The 24,535-nt window shown below is 43.2% G+C and overlaps 1 protein-coding gene across 1 annotated transcript in view; it reads right to left on the bottom strand.

Moving 5' to 3' along the window:
* Window positions 1-303: 303 nt before the first annotated feature.
* Window positions 304-24,535, bottom strand: part of PIGN (phosphatidylinositol glycan anchor biosynthesis class N) — a 114,557-nt gene continuing 90,325 nt past the window's right edge. Inside the window, exons 27-29 of the mRNA XM_054985957.1 lie at window positions 23,958-24,000; window positions 21,272-21,324; window positions 304-3,844 (exon numbers count right to left, since the gene is read on the bottom strand). Coding sequence (XP_054841932.1) covers window positions 3,721-3,844; window positions 21,272-21,324; window positions 23,958-24,000 — 220 coding nt within the window. The 3' untranslated portion in view covers window positions 304-3,720. The remainder of the gene's footprint in view (window positions 3,845-21,271; window positions 21,325-23,957; window positions 24,001-24,535) is intronic.

Here is a 24,535-nt window from a genome sequence, read left to right on the forward strand (position 1 = left end):
AGTAGTGATGGACATGATCACAGATGGCTTTAAACTGGGAGTAAGCCAGATTAATGGAAGAGATCCATCAATGGCTACTAGCCAATATGAACTAAAGGAGCTTCCAGACTCTTGAGACAGCAAACCTCTGGATTCCAGTGCTAGGAGGCAACATATGGGAAGGGCCTTGGCCTGTATGTCCTCTTGGCAACTAGTTGGCTAGTGCGTGATACCATACGTTGAACTATATGGACCACTGGTCTGATCCAATAGGGCCCTTCTGAGCCCTGCATTGACCTTTCCTCCCACACATAATACAGGGGCTTGCGTAAGTAAATTCAGTGCCGTCTTTATGCTGGATGGGCAGCAAGTTGCTTATTGCCTGACAATAGCTGGTTTCATCTCATTATTTATTTAAAATATTTCTCGCCATAATAGTCCCACAGTGATTTATGCCATATGTCAAAACAATACAGTAAGAGCTATAATAAAAACAGCAGCTAAAAATTAAATAAAACCACCAGTAAAATAGTTAACAGCAAAAATATAAAAAGGGAAAACAGACAAATGGCTAAAGCTGCAAAACCCCAACTTAAAACCAAAAACAAATAACAAGCAGAAATAAAGACTGGATAGTTTTCTCATTCAGAGCCAGTAGTGATAAATAAACAAACCAGAAAGAGGTTAAAACAAGACAGGATAAATAACTTAATCCAAGGCCTACCTAGGAGAATTAAACTGTCTTTGTTCAATGCCTAAGACATTGTGGTGAGAGAGTCCAAAGTCTTGGACGGTCAATAAAAATCCCATCTTTGCTTGTCCACCTTGCTTCTCAAAGTGGGGGTATAAAGAGAAGAGCTACAGAAAATGTTCTTAGTTGTCAGGAAGGTTCACAGAGAAGAAGACATTCCCTGGTCCCAGATATTGTCAAGTTTCGTAGGTGCTTGCCACACCCAGACTTGTGTAGCTTCCCTGTTGCTGCTACGGACCCTAAAACAGCATAGTGGCAACAAGGCTTCCACATAGTGGGCATCTCTGTAGTTTCCCTGGCCCAGTTCCTAGGTAGTAGCTGCCACCACCCCACACACCATCAGGGCTTTTAAGATCACCAGTTAAATATCACTATAACATTATAAGAATGGGTCTATCATGTTCTCTGAATTCCCAGCTTTAATTTTTTGAAATAAGGCTTTAGACCCTTTTTGTTGAGGAGAGATGCATTTCTTCCTATATCTCCAGAAAGAAAGAGGCTAGAGGTTTATTTTAAATGAAATCTGAAAATTCAGAGAACCTGATAGACACATTGTTAATACTATAACAATATTCAATTGCCAATTTTTAAAAAGCCCCTGGTTGTCGGGGTGGAAATGAGCACTAGGATGACAAGGGCAAGGAAAACCATATAGCAGGACTGTGAAAATCCATACTTTGCTACACATAAGGGAGTAGGGATGCCAGTCTCCTGCCGGATCATCCACTGCGGAGCACTGCTGTGCTCCGCAGTGGCTAGATTCGGGCTGATTTGGCCCCCTGGGAAACTCAGGAGCACTCCTAGGGCAGCATGTGACCCACACGACGACATCACTTCCCGGGGAGTTGGAGGACCTGGCAATCCTATAAGGTAGCCATCTACCTTATTTTTTTTGCTGCAAGTTCCCCCTGAAACTCTGCAGCAAACCAGACTTGAGAAAGATTAGAGAAAAGCCAAGGAAACCTTAGGAGTACACTAATGCATTCCAGTGCTGTGGAGAAGCAGGAAAAAAATCCACTTCTTATCAGCATCAAACCTGAGTCAAACAACCTATGTGGAAATGGCAGAGGGAGCATGAACTGAAACTCCCTTTGTCACCAATATAGCCCCCAATCAACCTTCCTTCCTCCACTGGCCTCTCCTAGGCCGAATCCACACTTCCCTACCTTCCGCTTTTCATGTGCATTAATCGCGCTGGATTCTATCCTGCAATGTCCCAGTCTGTGTTCACATCCCTTCTCTTACTGCCGCTGCCTCACGCTATACTTCGTCCACATCCCTGGTAGAATCGTGCAATACGGGGCGGGTTTAGATCCAATGTTGCCGATGACGACATCACGTTCATTTTTTTTTCATCAGATTTCCGCTATAGCGTTTTTTTGCTAAATTGCTATGGCGAGGCCACACCCCTATGATGCCTGTGATTGGTTAATGTTATTTTATGCCTTCTTCTTTGGAATTCATTGGACCATTATTCTGGCGGGCTAATTTGAACTGATATTTAAGGTGGGGGTGATCCAAACTCTCCAAACGGGCAGAATAATTATTTGACGCTTGAATGTAATGTTAGAATGACGGATTTCCGCTATAATGGTAATTTCAACAGTTAAAAAAATTAATTTTAACAGCCACTGATATTTCCGACTGTCCAGCATCCTAAAAATGACACGGAAATGGAAATGGCGCCACCCCTTGATGTCTCCGCGGGGATTTTGGAGCACCCCGATTAAGATTCATGGCCGGGATTGTGCAACAATGCTGGGAAAGTCCCCTTTTTTAAAAAGAAAAAAAAAGGGAAAGGGCGGGTAGGCAGGCATGCTGCGGAGAGAGTGGAAAAGCTTGATAATTGCATGGCAAAGGGATGGTGTTCCAGAAAGGCTGCAAACACGGAAGTGGGGTGGTTTGAAGGGGCAGGTCTCCTTGTGAAATGCTTCTATTTGTCCACATCCACGGTGAGAACCGCGCAAGAGAAGCGTTTGAACGCATGACAAATTCGTCTGAGGCGCAACGCGAAAGACGTGAGAGAATGGCAGGATTGTGGTAAGAGTATGTGAACAGCCCTCTGAGAAGTGAATAATGGGTGGGGGGGAAAGAGGAAAACTTGAGACGTGTGGATTCGGCCCTACTTTTTACCAAAATGTAAAGAGATGGCAGATCCAATCACAGATTCATAGCACTTTGACTAGCTTTTCCTTAATTTTGGTGAACAGGTGTCAGCCAGAGCAGGAAAGAGTTAAATCCTTTCTCCCCTTTATAGCCTTTGGGCAAACTTCAGTGTCTCACTCTATCCTATAGGATAAGAATAAAAATGGGGCAATCCCACATGTACAAGTTTGAGCTCCTCAGAAAAGTGGGATACAAACACAACTAAATCTCATCCTTGGTTTCATTTATGGTGAGGTCTGGGTTTTTCAGGTGCATTAGATAAGGAAACCCCAAATGAAAAACAGTAGCAAATGGTAAAACCAATCCACAGCATTTTCTTATAAAACAGAACAAATCTCTTTTTTTAAAAAAAAAAAAGAATGTAAAAGAATATATAAATATATGTATCCTTAGAAAAATTAACAATAGCACAATTAAAGGGTTTTTTTGAGGGGGGGGGGTCATATCTCACATATGAAAGTGTCCAAAAGTGATCTTATCCTCAAGAATAAGCAAAAGCCTTTAACAAATCTCAACACAGCAATGTTGATCTTCTAGCACTCCAGTCCATTACTAATTCCAGAAATGAACACTGATTGGGAGACACAATGAGCAAAACGCTTGCTTGTCCTATGAGCAACAGGCTTTGGAACACCTTGTCACACTTTCCAGGGTGATTTCGTAGATGTCCTGCTGACTATTTGATTCACAACTGGGCCATCAAACAAAACAGCTATTCAGTTCCTAAAAGAAAGGTGGGTCAAGAGTGCCACCATCCGTAGCATCAAGTTTTCCAGGAATTCCTCAGTTTGACTGAAGATTTTTAAAAAATCTCAATCATTTGGTCACAATGAATGTTGCTTGTTTCCTTCCCACAGCTGTAGTCTCTTTGTGGTCAACAGCTGGGCCACTCCACTTAAAAGCATCAGGAATATGGCAAAGGACATCACAAGGACATAATGGCTAATGCTGCAACAGACAGAAAAATATTGGTTAGAAAGAAAAAGATTGTAATTCAAGAAGCTTACTGGAAACTAAGTTTATCGGTACATTAGAGCCAGATAATCTTGATTGGTATGCCACCAGTCAATTCTATTCATCAGTATCAGTTTATTAATAACAGTTTATTAACTAAATTAGCAATAACAATACAGATCCTCAACATGTAAATTGTAACAGGCCAGAAAGAACTGCAAACTACTTCGAAGTTAGAACTTCTTGGAGCACGGTAGCTACCCAAACAGCTATGCCAGCTGATTGATGCTGGTATTGCTACACGTAGGATTAAGAGATTTGAGCCATCTCAAATGTTATGTGTCGGCAAGATAGTATGCACTGGGGCTTTTTTTTAATGGCTACCACATTCTGAATCAGGTCACCAGAACAGATTTCCAGTCTATAATCACTGTAACTCACTACAAACACATACACAACACATACACAGTATTGGGTCAGAATTAGAGAAACTAGATATACTTTTAATCAGGGTAATGGAAGCTACCATGCTGATAGTGTTACTCATATTTCATATAACCTAGCAAGAGAGTGAACATTAGATGATTAGGGAAAGAATGTGTTGATGCCAAGTTTTGGAGCATCAGGGAAGTAAGAGCTAAATTCCAGGTTTTAGAACATCTTGACAATGCAATACACAGATTATAAAAGAAACCAGACCCTCATGTTAGCAGGAGCATGCTAGCTGGTGACACGGAGACCCCAGTCCAAACAAAATATAAAACAAGTTAGTCACAATTCACTAGCCACTTCAATGGAAGTTTATCATGAATGTGAGTCCATCCTCTGGATAAGTCCAAGAGGGAATGCAAGAGAAAAAGACAAGTTCGGGGGAAGAGAGCCTATTTTCTAGGGAAATCAAAAAGAGTCCAGTAGCACCTTTAAGACTAACCAATTTTATTGTAGCATAAGCTTTCGAGAATCAAGTTCTCTTCGTCAGATGCATGATCCGGGTCATGCATCTGACGAAGAGAACTTGATTCTCAAAAGCTTATGCTACAATAAAATTGGTTAGTCTTAAAGGTGCTACTGGACTCTTTTTGATTTTGCTACTACAGACTAACACGGCTAACTCCTCTGGATCTATTTTCTAGGGAGGGATGTTTACATCTGTTTTACCAATTCCAAACTGATCAGCCCACTTACTTTTAAACATATATGGGCTCTTGATTTTTAAACATGCAAAACTCACTTATGCTTCTTGATCCAGAGTAGTTTTACCTATGCAGGCACCTGAGCCTCCAAATAATCCCTCTTCGGGCACACAGATAGTTCTTCCTGGACAAGAAGTCTGAATTTGATTATTAAATTAACATGATCTGAAATGTTAGTAAAACTTTTCTCCGGATACAAGGTACCTCTAAGATTGGATGGATTGTAACCACAGGTCAAGGTCTAACACTCCACTTAGGAGGACAAACGCAATTCCTTCAACCACTGATTCACTATGGAGATGTGCGGACAGCAAGCAGCATGAAAGAAGAAAATTATTCCGAAGATTTTCTTAGTGCATGGGACAATAAGCCATCAATCAAGGCACATTTGATTCCCTCAAGCAGCAGGAGACTGAAGGGAATGGCAATGCTTTTTAATGATATCGAGAAAGCCATACTGCTCTTCTTTTAAAAAAAGCTGAAAACCCGGCCCCCATAACAGCTCAACACAAAGCACATTAAAGACTTGGCTGCTGCCGCACTTCCACAAAGAAGGTACAAGTTCAGAAGCTGATAATATTCAATCTAGTTCGTCAAAGTGCAAGAGGAGCTGCCTGAACAGCCTGGTCAGCAGCCTTTGGACTCCGCAGTTCACAGGGATGCTTACAACGAACTGATAACAAGAGCCTCTCTTCAGACACAAACCTAATCTTGCAACCCAGCTGCTATGGCTGATTCAGGATTGCTCCAAAGAGAAGAGATTTGCAGCTGGATTTTGATTTAAAGCATTCCACTGAGTTTTTAAGAGCCACAGCATAGCCTTCTGTGCTCCCCTAAAGTACAAGCCACCAGCCAGGGATAAAGTAGGACTCCACACACAACTATGAACAAACTGAAAAAAAAATACAGATCTTTAATTACTATTTCCATCAGTATTATTTATTCTTTGAGAACTTGGGTGACACTGTAAATACTTTGGAAAATTAAAAAGGCTTCATGAGTGCAGAATTCATATGGAGACAGTATGAAATAGGGCTTAAGGAAGTCAGACATGTATATAGGAGACCTGGGTTCAAATCCCCGCTCTACAATTGACACATTCTAGGTCACCTTAGGCCAGTCACTCTCCATCAGCCTAACTTGCCTCATGAGGATAAAATGTGAGGATAAAATGGAGGAGAGGGGGAATAATGGCATATTCATCGCAATTCTGGTCAATGTAGCTCACAAAGATCAAATTGGGTAGCCGTGTTAGTCTGCCTGTAGCAGTGGAAAAGAGCAAGAGTCCGTAGCACCTATAAGACTAACAAAATTAGCGGTAGGGTATGAGTCTTCATGAGCCCCAGCTCATACCCTCTCACTTATTTTGTTTGTGAGTTTTCATGAGCCCCAGCTCATACCCTCTCACTTATTTTGTTAGTCTTATAGGTGCTACTGGACTCTTGCTCTTTCCGCAGCTCAAAAAGGACATTGCAGAGCTGGGGGGAAAGTACAGAAGAGGACAAAGAAGATGATTAAGGGGTTGGAGCACCTTTCCTGTGAAGAAAGGCTGAAGCGTCTGGGACTTTTCAATTTAGAAAAGAGATGACTAAGGGACCTTGATAGAGGTTTATAAAATTATGCACGAGGTAGGGAAAAAACAGAGAGAATTTTCCTCCTCTCCTAAAATACTAGAACTTGTGGGTATGGAATATATAGGTCTTGAGCAATAGATTCAGAATGGACAAAAGGAAATAGTTCTTTACAATATGGGATTTGTTGCCAGAGGCTGTAGTGATGGCCACAGGCATAGTTGGCTTCAAAGGGGGATTAGACATTTTCATGGGGGATAGGACTATCTGTGGCTACTAGCCACGGCGAAGAAAGGGAAGCAGTAAGCGTTTGAATACCAGTGCCAGGAAGCAATGTCAGGGGACGGCCTTGGCCTCTAGGTCCTGTTGTTAGCCCTCCAGTGATTGGCCACTGTGTGAAACAGGATGCTGGACTGAATGGACCCCTGGTTTGGCCCAGCAGGGCTCTTTTTATCTTTGTATGCCACAGTTTCCTGAAGAAAACAGATCTTTCTCATTGAATAAGATTTTTTTTAAGGCTATGTAGTTTGAACTTACCCTTAAAAAATCTTATTCAACTAAAAAGATCCATTTTCTTCAGGAGACTGTGGCATAAGAATGTAAGAAGGTTCCTGCTGGATCAGACCAGGGGGCCATCTAGTCCTGCATCCTGTCTCACACAGTGGCCAACCAATCATCCTGAAGGGCCACCAAATGAGGCAGAGAGACCAGTGCATTCCTTTGATGTAGCCTCTATTGGCCATCAAATTCATTGGGTGCACCAGAGTTCCACAATTATGACAGGGCAAGAAAAGCTCTCTCCACTTACTTCCTCTATTCCATCCAGAGTTTTATGAACTTCTGTTACTCTAGTGGGGGTCTGAATCTAATTATTTGTAACTGACTGAGTAGATTCTCTGGTGTCTAGCCTTGAAATGTGGCCAGAATCAACTCCCCCAAGTTCAGAGAAACCTTGTACAAAATATAATGATTGAGATTTATCATCTTAAAAATGTAAAGGATTCTTCCTTTTCTTTCTTGCTACCCTTTTTTAATGCCTAGAATTTACTCTCAGAACCAGGGCTAAGGAAGGAGAGGATTGGCAGGAGGGACAAAATTCTGAAAGCTCTGGTCATCTCAGGGCTCCTGGTGCTGGACAAGTCACACAATTTGCTTTCACCTGTTTGGGTTGCAATGGAGTCTTGAAGCAGCTCTGGTCAGCACACCTCTGAGATGCCACACCTCCTCTTTTCTTCAAATCCTCCCTCCACATGCCCTTTCCCATGAAACCTTGACTTAACCTTTCATTATCCTCACTGAAACTAAGTGCCGGTAACTAAACAGAACACCTTCACCTATCTTTTCATCCCCTTTCTCTATTAACTTTTCTGTGCTGAATTTCAGATTGCAAGCTCCTTGGAGGCAGGGACTTATCCACACCAGTGTGGTGGAGTTACTAGAGTGTCACAACAGGGCCCCCTAACCTTTTTGGACTTGTGGTCATTTTTAAAATTCTGACACATGAGGGGGGGGCGGGACAAAAACTGCAAAATGGCTGTTGCAGGAGATGGAGCCAACTACAAAATGTCAGAGAGTAAAGTTATGTATAGCTCAAATAGCAACTCTTCCACATTTCAGGCAGCTCAGTTTAACAGCATGCCTTTGAATACGAACATGTTAGCCAATCAGAAGTCCTCCTGGACAAAAGCCCCATCCAGCCCCTCCCACTTTCTAAAATCACTTAATGAGCATTGTGTTGGGGACCCCTGAACTAGGATCTAAGAGATCCAGGTTTGAATCCCTACTCTGTCATGGAAGCTCGCGGGTTGACCTTGGACCAGTCAGATGTTCTCAGCCTAATCTACTTCACAGGGTTGTGAGGATAAAATGGAGGAAAAGAGAACGTTGTAATCTGCCTTGGGTCTCCGCTGAGGAGAAAGGCGAGGTCAGAAGTGAAGGAAGTAAATTACTGCTACTTTGCTCAGCATCATGTGCTATGTAAAATAAGAGATAATTGCAAAGCCTTTCTTTCCATTTGTATTGACTCTGTACAAAACTGGTTGCACTAAAATCAAAGCTGTCTTGGAATATGATTCTGAAATGGAAAATATGGTCTCCTGATGTAGTTAGTAAAATCTAACTACCCCGGGTCACAAAGAAAGAGAGTGTGTATGAGTTTTGTGGAAAAGCCTTGGTTGGACAAGAAATTAGCAGAAACTACCATATACTAGGGATTAAGCTACATGTTTAAAGTTTTCTTTCTTCCTCCTTTTATAATACTTTTTGTCTTTTGCAGTAAGAGTGCAGTTCCTTAACCTCTTTCCTCCCCTGTCATTTCTTGCCTTAAAAAAAGAGGAAGTTTTTCTCATTGATAAAACCGCTGTCAGAAAAGACCTCTACTCTGTTCCTGCCGTTATCCTCCTGTGGGATGTATCTGCAAAAGTAAAAAAGCTTTTCACATGAACACAAAAGAGAATACATTTGTACGTCCAGGTTCAAATCCCTATTCTGACAAGGGAGCTTGCTGGGTGAGCTTGGGCCAGTCCACACACCCTAGCCCACACCACAGGTTTCTTGACAGGATAAAAGAGAAGAGAGGAGAATTATACAAGTTGTTCTGGATCCCCACTGAGGAGAATGGTGAGGAGTAAATGAAGTACATAAATACATTTATGTCCTACTTTTCTACCCAATGAGGACCTAAAGCAGCTTATAACAGTGTCCTTCATTTTATCCTCATATTTACCCACCGTATGAGGTAGGTGAGGCTGACAGAGTGACTGGCTAAGTCACCAAATGGGTTTCTTTGGCAGAGCGGTGATTTGAACCTGGGTTTTCTGATCCTAGTCTGATACTTTAACACTACACCACACCGGCTCTCATGTCATTTGACTCTTAGGCCGGCCGGCCACAGTCCAAGCATTGTAGTCCTCAGCGCTTCTAAATGGAACGAATTTTCACACATGATCCCCTCCAGGTAGAAACTAGCTTGTTGCATGAAGGCAGGCCATTCTGCAGGAAGTATATGGATTGGGTAGCTGTTGTGCCTAGCAGTTGTCCAATTAGTCTTTTCATAGAAAAATAAATCCACAGGACCCTATTTCAAAAATGAATACTCCCCCCCCTCCCCAGCTGCATGCTGAAAGTCGCATATTAAATCTCCCTCACTGGCAGCAGCACTCCCAGTTCTCAGGCAGAGGCTTTCCCAACTCTGCTACGCAAGAGCCTTTAATTAGGGCTAGTGGGAGTTGGTAGCTGCCAGCTTGGCAATGTGCAAAAGCTAGAATTCTGCCATAGGTGGCCCAGAGGCTGCCTCTGGCCTCCCAACTCCTCCAACCGTTTAGAACATCCTGCAGTAAAAAATGAGCCGTGCTAACCCCTAAATCCTGTTCTTGGCTTTTGAGGCCTTGGTTAGCATGCCTTTAGCCGGATATGGAAACCGGCACCATGTCCTATCCAGATGAAAAGCGTGAGAGGGCCCAGCAAAGTTGAAAACAAGTAGGAATGCTGAACAGGCTAGTTGCAGTTAGCAACGTTTTTGCTGTTTATTTTAAAAATTATATCTTGCCTTCTTCCACACCAACCCCTGCCAAAGGGATAAACATGGTTATCAGCAACGTTCCTGTGGAATGAGTTATACCAAGCGGACTTAAATTGAGAAGACTTTATTGTAAATAATTATTTCCCTTAAGCGTACCCCCCCTCCCTCAAAATTGGGTGAGGTTGGTTAAGAAAATCTTATTTTCATTTCAGTCTGGCAAGAAGTAATAAAGTATTAGCTGTAATTTCTAAGTGGTTAAAAAGTCTATTTCTGGTCTCTATTACCTAATTCACCCTTCTGAAAAAAAAGTGGGGAGATGTACCTGGGATTCTATAGAATACCATTCGAAAATGGGGACTGACTCTGATCTGTGTATGTGCTAAGCAGATGTACTCTTGCTCTGCTACAGCTGCTCACCAGAGCTTGAACAACGGATTGTTGTCATGCTAGCTGAGGCTTACAAATGGAGCTGCTAACCAGGAGAATGGATGCTGTGTGATTGGGAAGCTGCTTTATGAAGTCAGGATTACCACAGGAATTTCAGTGGGAACTACAGTTGCCAGCCTCCAGGTGGTAGCTGGAGACCTCCTGGAATTAGAATTGATCTCCAGGCAACAGTGACCAATTCCCCTGGAGAAAATGGCTGCTCTGAATGGTGAACTCTATGGCATTATACCCCACAGAGGCCCCCCCTCCCCAAACCCCACCCTCTACAGGCTCCACCCCAAAATCTCCAGGAATTTCCCAGCCTGGACCTGGAAACCCTACAGGCTGGGATTTGAGGCTGCATCACAAAAGCTCTTTTCTTGAGAACTTTAAATGCCCCTTATTTCTACTGTGGAGTCTTTTCCCCTCTCCCTTCTCCTGAGCTAATCATCCAAATATACACAAAGATGCAAAGCAGAGCCTTCTCTGGCCCCTGCCTTAGTTGAGAACAAACAGCCCACAACCAGAAGGGGAAATGAAACCAAGCTACAGCACAGGCTTTTCGGCCCTATGGGATCGGGGGAAAATAACTAAACAGTTCACTAAGGGAACATCACCAAATTCATAACTTGCCATGACATAACACCTGGTTTCTTAGAAGTCTTGCAACTGGCATTCTACATACCCAAACTAGTTTCATTAGTACATTTTTAGTCTGCTCTGCCTCTAAGGAGCCATTCCTCCAAAGGATCTTTTGAGATAAGCGGGTTTGAAAGAGAGTCACTGGCTCAACGCCACCCTGCTAGCTCAAGGCCACCCCACAGTGGGGATTCGAACCTGGATCTCCCAGATGCCAGTCTGTTACAACACTTGTTAATTCACAGAGAGAAATTTAAACTGCATCGCCTATAAACAGTCAGGACACTGACTCCATTCCTGGGAGTGTGAGCCTCACCCTCCACAACCTGAATAGGAAAGAAGAATTGGACTCATTGGGTTGTAAAAGTCAAAGTCTGCCAGATGTGGCAGAAATGAAGAACTCTAAAGTTTATGCTAGTGCCAAGTATAGGGTTGCCAGGCCCCCTCAATCTCCTGGCGAGGGACAGGGGCCTGGCACTGACCTCTGGGGAGAGGGGGGTGCACGCGTGCAGAGTGCCCCCCCACAGGCACGATGATATCACTTCAGGGGTGATGTCATCGCGCGGCCCCAGGCGCTACAGAATGCACCTGAAATGGGCCGTTCTGCCACGGATCGGCCCAGTTTTGAGGCGCCGCTCCTGTGCTCTGCAGCTGCTGAAAACGGGCCAGTTTGCCGTGGATGGGGCCTGTTTTGAGCACTATGGAGTGCAGGAGCACTCCTGCGCTCCTCAGTGGCCCTGATCTGGGCCAAAACGGGCCCAATCCCCGTGGCTGCAGCACACAGGAGCGTGCCACACTGCGGAGGAGCGTGCAAGGAAGGTGCGGCTCCCCACTGCTCAGGTAAGTGGGGGCAGGGTGTAGGGAGCGGGGTGGGAGATCCCCCACCCCCACCAGGGGTCTGGGATCCCTAGCCAAGGAAGGCTTCCCCCCCCCTTAGGTTCATCACACAGGCCTAAAACAATGGTTAAAGGCTGGCATCAATACAGTGGTAGCTGAGAGGCAGAATCAGGGACCCAGAGGGTTAATTCCATGGGAAAGAGTAATACACATGACTGTAGGCCTTTGCAAATTACTGCACTGCTGTGCGGTGAACCTATGGAAAAGTGTCTCCAGTGGAACTAGTACAGCCTTTAAATACCACCTGAATCAGAGCCAGGGTGAGGTAGGGGCTAGAGCAATGGACTAGGATCTGGGAGAACCACGTTTGAATCCCCACTCAGCCACGGAAGCTTTCCGGGTGACCTTGGGCCAGTCACATATTCTTAGCCCAATCTACCTGACAGGGTTCATGTGAGGAAAAAATGGTGGAGAATGAAGTAAGCCACTTTGGGTCCTCATTGGGAAGAAAGGCAGGTTAAAAATGAAGTAAAATAAAAATTTAAATGAAAATAAAACAAACAAACAGCACTAACATCATCAGGTCTACTGCTGAAAACCACTGCATGGGGAATATCCTGACAGCTTACTGACAACAGCTGAATACCATCCGGGCTGAATTTGTATCTTGGCTGATGGCAGGTATTTAGGCTGGGTTCACATCAGAGATGTGAACCTACAGGCAAGAGCTCTTAGCTGCAGCTCAGGGATATATTTGTGTTTTGATTTTTTCCCCCTTTAAATTGCATTGTTTAAATTGCTGGCTGTCCCTGTATTCTAGCATTTTCTGTAGGCCACCTGGGGTCCACTTTAGGGAGAATATCAGCACAGAAATGCCCATATCAATAAAATATGAGCCTCTGACTTTTTAGTTACCTTCCTATTAAGTTCTAAACCTAGTTATTTCCAAAACATCAAGGAAGGATGCTTTGGGACTGTAACAGTGGTGCTAGATGCCATAGATACAGGTCATGTGACACCCACAAGATTTTTTTTAATTTTTATGACAACAATAATACTATTTATTATTTATAGTCTGCCTTAAGTGTACTCAGTGTTTTACCAGAACAAATACAATTGCTGCCCAGACAGCTCACAGCTGAAAAGAACACAAGGGAAGAGAAGGATAAAGAAGAATCATGTTTCACTGCAAAAAAGAAAATGTTCACGTGTTCAGAAGAACATAGAACATGCCAAGCAATGAGAAAGAGAGGATCAGTAAGTCACATGGGCAGACTTAAGAGAGACGGTGCCAGAGAGAGATGGTCCTTCCATTTTCAGTTATTTGCAAGTGCAAACAGTTCACAGAAATGCATGCACGTGCTATGTTGCCAAGTAGCAACTGTTCACGAGAGATGCATAGTGAGGCAACTCCTTTCACTACAAAGCCTTGATAAGTGCATGAGTTCAGGACTCCACAAGTTGCTATAGCCAGAACACTCTAGGTCCCCCCTGCTTCTCTACAACCTTAGCAGGTTTTCCCTGGCTCCACCACCATCACCAATCTTTACCAAACTTACTTTGCTGCAAAGTTCTGGGAAAGATCACAGCAAAGCTTGGATGGCTGCCTCATGGGTGGGAAGTTTTAGATTTTCCCTGCCTCAGTGATGGCCATTCCCTCACCCACTTGGAGGTGCTTTTTAAAAAAAAATTGGTAATTGAGTATCATCATAACCAGGGTTTTTTTGTGACAGTACTCAGGGCTCCTCCAAGTCATGAGGAGGGAATTGGTGGGAATTATTGAAACCATTTTTAAAACCCAAAGTTAGCTTATGCTATGCATCTGAGAAAAATAAAATAGAAAGGGGGGGGAGCACAAGCTATACAATGTGTTGTAAGTAGAGCTTGAAAATGCCAAGTACCAAGGGACCAGACAATTCAGAATTGTTAAGAGTAAAAAGCAAAAAGGTTTCCCGAGAGACAACAACACTAAGAACCCAAAAGAGCGAACATCAAAAAAAGAGTGATGCTACAAAACCCCCAAACCAGATATGAAAAGTAGGGAATCATAGTGGTTAGATTGTCAGACTAGGGCCTGAGAGACCTAGGGAGAAATCCCCACTGAGCTATGAACCGTATTGTCTCAGCGTAGCTTATCTAGGATAACACTGGGCGGGAGAACTGAGCTCTGTGGAGAAAGGGTAGGATTAAAAAAAAAAAAAGCACCAGACAGATAGAGGAATTCTACACTAAAACTACATTCAATGCTTGGGGCTGATGAATGACCACAGAACAACAGATTACAGCAAACCAAAATGAGAAGCGACCAGTGGCCTAGCAATTTCCCCTTGGAACTGTGCCATAAATACACCTCAGCTGGTTCCACATGAGGAGAGGAAAAACCATTCCTGATGTGGAGACAGCAGTGTGGGGGATGGAAGGGATAACACCCATATGCCCATTCCTGAACACACCGCCCTTCCTCACCCACTTCTGCCTTGTCGTGCCAATGAAAATGCCGCCTCCACTCCTCCCCTAAAACTGGCAATGCCCTCTTTCCTACATCTGAGTTGTGGCTCAGTTGTTAAAGGCCTACAGCCATGGGGTGGGGGGAGGGATGCCAAAGCTCAGTGCCAGCATATTCAGGCAGCACTAAACTCTGCCCAGTTGGGTGGGGACAGAACTTTCACACGGAGGCTCTGCCTTCAGCTGCCACAGCATTTCCCCTCCAGGACGGAGCAAAATAGGTTTTCTCTGTTCTGGCTTAACGGTGAAAGCTCTGGGAACCCCATTAGTTGTGTTCAGAAAGAGAACGATGTTGCGTAGAAATTCCCCAGAAGAGTGAGGACATCCACCTGAGGAAAAACCCTTTTGTGCAAGCAACTTCTGTTAAGAGGCCAGATGACACGTACGTGCAACTTGGAGGTTCACAGATCAATGCATAAACCAACAGCAGCCCCTGCAATGATGCAAGGCAGCAGAAATGTTCTCTCTGTGACAATCCTTTCACACATGCAAGTCATACAGCCAGGAACATGCCTTCTAAGGGACTGGAGGGGGGGGGAGACAGGAAGAGAAATGGGATTTATTCCTTCCTTACAAGGCTGTACTAGATTTAGCTGTGCAAGAGAATGTTCAGCAAAAAGGCCGTGGAGGAAAAGAAATCACACTACCAATAGAATGCAATTAAAAGCATTTGCTACTCCATTTGTTATCACATAAAGGCAGCCTGCCAATATAGCCAAGCTTATCAGGAACGAGGACTGCCGTGCCCGCAGGCAGACCCGGCTTGGAAAATTAGTTTTCATGCAGGAGTAGCACTGTAATTTTAAAAGGAAACAAAAAGCCATGTTTCCTGAACAAAAAGGCAGTATCTAGTTATGACAGCTTGGCAAGGCTTGATATCCTTACATCATTATGTTCTACCTCTGCCTCAGTCCGCAGCTGAAGTAATATCTAATGCACAACTTCTTCATCTTAGCTTAGGGCGGGCTCAGTAAGAATGAATATAGATCAGTGAGGACTGAAGCTGCAGGTATGATATTAATACAGCTGGGCAAGATACTAAACAGATGCAGAAGGCAACTGGAACTGAGTGGGAGAAGATCTGTGTCTAAGAACAAGTCTACATGTTTAGAAACACCATTTGGTAAAGTTTTCCTGGGACTGTGGTTCCTTCCACATGCTGGTGTGAGGCTGTATGCTGGCATAATTCACATAAAACATACACATTGCTGCACACAGAAAAACATGCCAAGGCTGTTTTCCCTGGCATACTAGTTATTTACAGGGAAGATCTTGATTTTTTTTTTTACATGGATGAAGAATTCAGACATGCAATTTCCCCTCCTGCATTCTTAAATCAATGCCACTCATAGGTCGTGCTTTCTCTGAAGGGTTAGAACATCTCCTGATGTTAAAGTGTAAAATGGGATCATAATCATATACAAGGAAGGAGTACAGACATCCGCAAGGAAAAGTTAGGATCAGGGAAAGAAAGAGCAAAGAAAGAAACAAATTATATTTGATCTTTACATCCCAGGCACATGCCACATCACCAACAGATATAAACAGACGTTTTCTGCTATACAGAAGGATGATGACTAACTAGTGGATTAATATTGCAGCTTCAATACAAAGCCATGGCTTGGATCCCATGTAGATTTCCACGGGCACAAGGTCAGGAGCGATTTTTGCTGATCCCCTCCTCCTTCCAGAGAACACAAGACCTCCAGTTCCCCCCTAAGCAATCCCTGGGGGACCCCTGCATCATAGAAGCAGGTTTCTGGGGGTGATTTGGGCTACTGTGGTCTATTTTTATCCAAAATGCTTGCCTTATTGTGTCTTATTTATGGTAATGAGGTTTATCTTGCTTCATTTACAGCTGTACCATGATTTTGTCCTCTGTGCCATAGATACAGTTGGTTGGGCCCAGTGAAAAAGTTTGTAGAAGGGGTACTCCTCGCAGATCTTCCTCTGCCTTCCTCTTCACTCTGTTACATGCTGCTTGTTCTAAAAATCATATAAGGGTCAGAGGCACCTTGTGGAAAAAAAACATTTCTGCAGCAGCACTGGGGGAGTAGATTTTGCTGCTGCAGCGAAGCAGGAACACCAAGCCAAATTGTTTCTGCTGGCACGAAGAGGAGGGAAGAAGTGGTAACTTCTATTCTCTCTCCTAACACATTTCCCTGACCTGTGGTTCATTTTGGCCATGAGGGTCCTCCCCAACTTGGAAGAGATCTTCAGGACTGTCGGCAGCAAAAAGCCAGGGAAGATCTATTCTGCCACCTTCTCCCAGAAGGTTTTCCACTAAGACCTGCAAGTTCTGCTCACAGAAGGCACAGGGTTGGGTTTTTGCGGATTCCAACCTCCTGTGGCAGGTGTTCCTCTTCATACTGTTTCCCCCTTCCCCCAGGAGTAACATTTCAGGGAAAGTTTCGGTCTGCAGTGGGAGAGTGGAGGTAAGAGAGTAGCATTTTGTGGTTGGATATGTTTCCATCAGAGGATATCTTCGGACGGCTTCAATCCCTACTTCCCGCCTCCCCATCTGCTGTGGTTTTTACCGCTACCTGAAATGCTACTCCTAGGGTCAGGGGACCTCCCAAAGAACAGCCTGGGAATGCAGGGCAATAGGCTGTTTTTCATGGTGGGAATACATGAAAACCATGGGACACCCTTTGCCTGAACAGAAGTGATTTTCACACACACACACAACCCTTTGTTTGGTGCTTACTATAAATCAATCTTACTCTATTTTTGTAAATGTCTATATTTTAGCTATATGGCATTTAGCATTTAAAAAAATGTTTATGTAAAATGATCTTTAAAAAAAAAGAATTCCTCATTTCTAACCAGGAGCAGAGTCACTTTCTTGGATTATACATAAACAGTGCAGTTGAAGCCTTTATATACCTGCTCTTCCAATTAAAACACAAAGGTGATTTATACACTCTATAAAAAGGTGCTATTAAAAGCTTAAGAGACAACCCAAATAAAATTCACTTGGTTGCTTATGAGGAACAGAGACTCGGTTCTGCAAATGTGCAGGGGGAGGCACACCCACAAAAGGTGATAATAAAACCCTAGAAGAGCCATTACATAATTTATGGTCATCACCAGATATCTTAGTGGGTGGAGTTTAAGAATCAGTTCTCATATAATGATTTTAAAGTCATGGGAAAACTCGTGCGTGTCCCTCATCTCTGAAATCTTGTAAAAACTTTTCTGTTACTACGAAGGCATTTAAAAAGAAAACTACCGAAGCTTAGAACAACTTGGCAGACCCGTGACTTTCCTGCAAGCCGACCCATGTATAGATCTCCCAAAATTATGACATAGAGGTATTTGAGAAAGCACTTGCATGACTTCAAATCAAGTTCCCTTAAACAGACATCAGAACTTTCTGCCATCATTTACAGTAATGTTTGATATACTGACTATTGGTGTTCAGTAAAACCTACAACCAATCATAGAGCATGTCGGTGCTACAGCACAATCTGGTCTGCAGACAGTTACAGCACCTACTGCTACTTAGGAGAGGGGGTGAGTTTCCCATGGGAATAAATTTTATTTATTTACTTAGTTCATTTATACTTTGCATTTTCTCCCCATGGGGCTATCTAAATAAAGATAACCAGTGAATAGAGGCCCTCCCCTGCAGCCCATTCCAAAATCTGAAAGGGCAGACTTCAGCTACTTTATATGAGCTAGAGTCTGATTAACCAATCTGTGGGATACAACATGACCCAATTGAAAAGAATATGGACTGTACTGACTGCACCGTTCCAGGCCCCTGTGATTTTCATTGCCAGACAGACAGGCATTGGCCCCTGCCATTCCCAAATACTGCTTATCAGATCTCTTTTGCTTGAAATTCCACATTTTTCTCTTTCTAATACAGCCCTGTCACACAAGGGACACCCATTAACAAACTATTATCTGTAATAGATAATATGCTCCCATATTGCTTCCCAACATTCACATATGCACAGGTGGGAGATAATGTCGCTCCTTTACTGCCCACCTGGTGTGCCCACTCAACCTCCAACATCCGACAATATCTACAGGAAGACAGAGAATTTGAAGAGGGCATACCCACATACATTCTGAAGACTATAATACTTTGATTGTGTGGTTGATCCCCAGATAACATTCAGGAACGAACTGACATCCAACTTTATATGCACATACACCCTATATCAATATTATTCCAGGGCTTTTTTTCAGGGGGAACGCGGGGGAACAGAGTTCCGGAACCTCTTGAAAATGGTCACATGGCTGGCGGCCCCGCCCCCTGATCTCCAGCCAGAGAGGAGTTTAGATTGCCCTCCGCGCCGCTCGCACGGAGGGCAATCTAAACTTCCCTCTGTCTGGAGATCAGGGGGCGGGGCCACCAGCCATGTGACCATTTTCTCTGAGGGCAACCCACTGAGTTCCACCACCTCTTTTCCCAGAAAAAAAGCCCTGATTATACCTCTCTGTAGACTTCTGGGGGTACAGACCTTACCAGAGGGGGTGGGGAAAGGAAGTTGTGCTTTCATTCCTGCTCCTACAACACAAAGAAGAATGATCCAGGAAGCATCAACCAATCCAATTCTGTTATGGAAGATCCCCTACCACTCTTTTCACACTGTTCTTGACTTCTGGAAGCCAACCAATAAATGTTAATGATTGGAATAAACACGGTTGGGACTTTTATTGCCCTTTAAGGAAAATTTGCTTTTTGGCGGGCTGCTGGCACAAGTTTTGTCCTAGCGTTTATTTGTCTGCACATCTACAGAACGTGCTATTTTCATTAAGCTTTGAACTGAGCTCATGCAATCCGGGAAAGTGTTTTTAATACTGTGACCACATATCTTGGACAAGAACATCTAATGAGAGATTCATGGCAGAACTACAAGTTAGCAGTAACACAGGCTTTCCACTACAAGTGTTGGAGTTCTTCCGCATCTCTAAAATGGGCAACAAAACGTACACTTGTATATTATCATAGTCTGTGTTACCTTAACACTCCATACCCTTGGTAGAATGAGGAAATGAATAATGCAGGAATGTCACATGAAATTGCCTTATACTGAATCAGACCATTGGTCCATCAAGGTCAGTACAGTCTGCTCAGATTCTCCAATGTCTCAGGCAGAGGTCTTTGGCAGCACCTGCTACCTGCCCCTTTCCACTAGAGAAACCAGAGATTGAACCTGGGGCCTTCTGCAAGCCAAACAGAGACTCCATCACTGAGCCACAGCCCCTCCCCCAAAAGGAGGTAAGTCAGGTAAGTTTGACTAAACATTATGGAGTTATATTCAGTCAGCAGCTCCATGATTATTTTAATGTGCAGTCCTGCCATTATATCTGAAGAGGAAGGAGAAAATTTATTGCTAAGATAGGAGAATACAATCACAATTGGCTTTAACAGAACTTTGCACCACCAGAATTGAATCAGGTCTGGTATTACTTAATAGCCTCAACAATAATATCTGAGAACCCCCCCCCCCACGCAAATGGCAGACCAATTATATGCAGAAGTAAATGAGGGTTATAAATGCCAAAATAAGGCCCCATATAAAATACAGCAAGGAAGTAGTGCAACCACTAGCAGTCCTGGAAGATTCAACATGCGTAAACATAGGAATTGTTCCTATAAAGAAAAGGTAACCTGGTCCACAAACTAAACTGGATACAGGAGAGAAGCTGTCTGAAACAGCATCAGAAAACAATCATTTTCTGGACTTGGGATAGTTTTTTAAATGGCTTCATGGGATACACTTTCTCTAAGTGACACTTCCTTAAAGCTTTTGAGAAAACTGGGCCAAGAGAATGAGGGGGGGTGGAATCTGTAGTTGCCACTAGGCAATCAGGGGATGTACTCCAAAAGAATTACTGACAAAGAACACCAAGATAGTTGGGGAATAGAAGTGATGGATGCTTAACTAGCAACAATCCTAACATACTAGCAGTAAACTTAGCAGCCAGCATAGGTGTAGTGGTGGTTAGAGTGCCAGATGATGATGGTAGAGACTTGGATTCAGATCTTCATTCTGCCAGCAAGGTCACAGGATAACCATCGGGCCCTTTGCTCTTCCATCAGCCTAACCTACATCACAGGAATATGCCGAGAAGCCATGGCCTTAGAGAATAGGAGGGACCAACATTTTACAAAATAAGTATCCCCTGGGCCCAGTTAAATGATTGTTGAAGATGTCAAGGCTGTGGATCTTTCCCTCAGGATAACGCACCTCCTGGGGAAAACATTAATTTGCTTATCTAGCAAGCCAGTGCTGGTTCATGGTGATAATGGTACTCACATCTATGTAATTGATGGAGAACGCTTACAAGATGTCGAGACACCATTTTCATCTTATTTTTGTGAACAAGCCTATCTTTCAAACCATCTTGCCCAGTTTTGCATATCAGGACACGCAGCTTCATGAAACCTTGGTTCTGGTACTATGAAAAGCAGATTTAATATAAAAGAGACCACTGAAAGGGAATCAAGGAAAATAAAAACGTCAGAGTATGCCCCAGTTGACAGAAAGCATCACTCATTCACTGAAGTAGATGAAACAGGGCAGGGAAGAACTACAAACAAGAAGGTCATCATTAACATTTACATATGAGAAAGTGAGATGACGGAAACAGTATTAAAACATTTGCATTCAGTTGGTGGCAGGTAAAGTTATTGAAAAGCAAAGTGTGCTCAGCACATAAATATAGCATTGCAGCTAAAATGAGGAAGAGAGAAAAAAAAGCCTTGTACCTTGTTCCAATATCCAGCCAGCTTCCATAATCTTTAACCAGAAAAAAGAAGTGCTAGAGGAGGGAAAAAAGAGAAAACATCTTTGTTCAGTTAATAAATGTTGCACAATGAGAATATGACAAGGCAGGACCCATGTTCCAGGCTGCTTAGTCAGGATTTTTAAACCTTGAAGTAACACAAGGACAGGATCTAATGGAAAATGTTTAACCAAATCACAAACAGGTCAGGAAACAAGTAATTAGGCAGGTGGACTTGATCAGAGGACGCGGAGGTTCAAATTCCCTGCTGAATCCTCTGGGCCAAGACAGTCCTATAAGAACTGTGCGCGTGAGGCAACTCTTAGAGCAACCAGCCACCTGGCATCATTTCCTCCCACTGATGTAGACAACTTCCAGAAAAGACAATGCATTATATGACTCTGGTCTCTTCTTCCACTCTGTTGGCTGCTTCTTGTAGAGGATTTCATGAACTGTGCCTCCTTTTAAAGGAAATTACAGGGGCGATATTCAGTCACAGTTCTCAGGGGCTGCTCTATATCCCTTTATCTGAAGGACCGTCTTCTCCTATATGTTCCTGCCCAGGAATTATTTAAGATAACAGAGAGAGGCCCTCCTGACTGACCCATCAACCAAAGTAGCTCATCTGATGGATACACGAGAGGGGGCCTTTTCAGTGGCAGCCCCATTGCCACTTAATTATGGAATTAAGGATGTGCTCCTGGCCCTCTTCAGGAGGCAGCCGAAGGCGTTTTTATTTAGGACTGCTCTTAATTAACTTTACTTTTAATTTACTGGCAGTCCTAAACTGCATTGTTTTTAAACATGGTTTTTAAATCCATTATTGTTTTTATTTATATTTTAAGCTGCCTTGAGTTCATGCATGATAGAAAAGTGGCTAACAAATGTTTTAAATAAATAAGTAAACATAGCTCGCCCTCTGGTCTTTGGCATTTCGTTCTTCTTATTCTTCCTCAGCATTGGTTTTGTACATTAGAGACCCCCTTCCATAATGACATTGTTACCGTAACGCACTCTGGTACATCAAAAGGGGTATAAAAAGAGCGAATACTGTGGTTGCTAACCAACCCCTCGTGATTTTAGCCCCGGATATGGCAAAATTGCCACCTCCCAGTTCTAAACAGCAGTACAGCACTAGGAAGAAGCAGAGATTGCCCAGTTGCTGGTTGATAAGGAGGTTCTCCCTCCCACAGAGTTTTGACAGTGCTCTTCCACACAGACTGCCCACCGCAACATTTTGAATACCTAAAAGCTGTCTTACACCAAGTCAGACTATTAAGCTATCAAGGTTGGTCTGCTGTGACTGGCAGCGGCCTCCAGGGACTCAGATGGAGGTCTTTCACATCACTTGCTGCCTGATCCTTTTAAATGGAGATACCTCGGACTTTCTAAGTGCAAAGCAGACATTCTACTTCTGGGCCAACAGCCCCTCCCCAGGCAACATAACCTTCAACTGGTTATACCAGTTACTATTACCAATTTTATACAGCAAACTCTTGAGAGATAATACTGTAAAGTGATTCTCAACCCAAAACTGGGCCTCTACCAGATGTTCATCTAAACTGTTTTTCCTCATAAAACCTTTATAATATGTACTACCCTCCTGAACTGGCACTATACGCCAGAATATTTTCCTTAAATATTATAACCTGTAATTTTGAGCTTGTAAATGTTTCCTCCCATACGCAGGACTACCTAAACCAATTTAAATCAAACGACAGCCACATATTTTGGCAAGTGATTGGGCTTGGAACAATCACCACTAAAAAAGCTGACACTCTAGATCGGAGCCCAGGAGAACTACCGAGTGCTATGTACATTATGCTTGTTTACTACTTTGTAATTAAAATTATGACAATAATCCCATGTCTAGTATTAGGTACCTTTCTTCTATGGTACCCTCTTACACAGTGAGATAACACAACAGAAGGTGTTGTCACTTCAAGTAAGTCCTCAGGGGAAGGAACCAGGATGTGGGAAGTGAGAACACAAAAGCACAGAGCCCTTTTCCCCCTTGCTTTGAAGCCCTTCCCTTGAAGTCATGTCACAACATGTAAATACACATGACTGACTGAATATGCTTTTAGGGGACATTAACATGACAGTTTGCATTTTTTAAAGATGCTGTTATGATTTTAATCATTTCTGATCTTGAATTTACAAGGTGGATGCTGAGGCAGGCTTCTTCTCCCCACCGCACACTCTTGTCATTTATCCCTCCTTGTATTCTCTCCCATTTCTTTTGATCATTTTCATCTCTTCTTCAAAGATAAAAAGCCAGCTCATGACATTTTTTCCTTTTGTTCTAAAAAAGATGAAAAATTAAACTAGGCACCTAGGTGCATCTCGCATTCTCTTTCACTCGCAGATTCGAACAGCCACTACAAAATACATGAAAATCAAGGAATGCTGACTTAAAAATAGCACGCGGAAAGAACGGGAGTAATAATGGTGATGTCTCTTCTGATGCGTTCATTAGATTATGTACAAGGAATTGTGATGGTGGGGGTAGATTTTTATCTTCAATTTATGCAGGATTTCAATTCAACTCCCTGCCCCAGTTCTAGAAACTTTGAAGTCTGAAACTAATTCAAGATATCTCTTGATTGAATTAGCAGGGCTCTCTGGGTTTTGATCTCATTTGTACAGAATGTCCAACAGTAGCTTACCAAAGCCATAATGTCTGAAATCACAAGAACAATGAGAAAAAGCCTGGAGGGGAAAAGAGAGAGCATGTCAGAGGAAGACAATAATTCATAGTTCAATAGTGAAACAACAAAGCTTCACAGAATTCCAAGAATATGACAAACCCAGTTCTCAGGGTGCACTGCAGTTCTCCTTTGATCTGCTTTCTTAGAATCGCACATTAAGGTTACCAGGACTTTGCACACACTGTCCCCGTGATAAACAAAACACCTCCATAAATTATGTACCAAGGGAAACTAAATTTTGTGATCTGTTTATATGAAGCCAATTTCCCTACTGTTCCTTATTTTTACAACATTTATTTATTAGTGGGGGGCAGGAAAGCGCTTTGCAAAGCAATGAAACCACTGCCCCCCTCCCCCCACAAGTTACTGGACATTTTACTTAGCTTCCCCCTCCAACTCCTAAGATTCCACCAGGATTTTTTTAGACGCAGCTCAGGACTGGATCCACAGCCTTAAGGACTGGAAACTTGCTTTTCAAAGATCTTCAAGATCTGACCAGGACGAAATTCTGTGCTCATTGATGCAACTTCAGAAAC

Source organism: Eublepharis macularius, chromosome 7 (genome assembly GCF_028583425.1).
Source record: "Eublepharis macularius isolate TG4126 chromosome 7, MPM_Emac_v1.0, whole genome shotgun sequence".
Classification (NCBI taxonomy): Eukaryota; Metazoa; Chordata; class Lepidosauria; order Squamata; family Eublepharidae; genus Eublepharis; species Eublepharis macularius.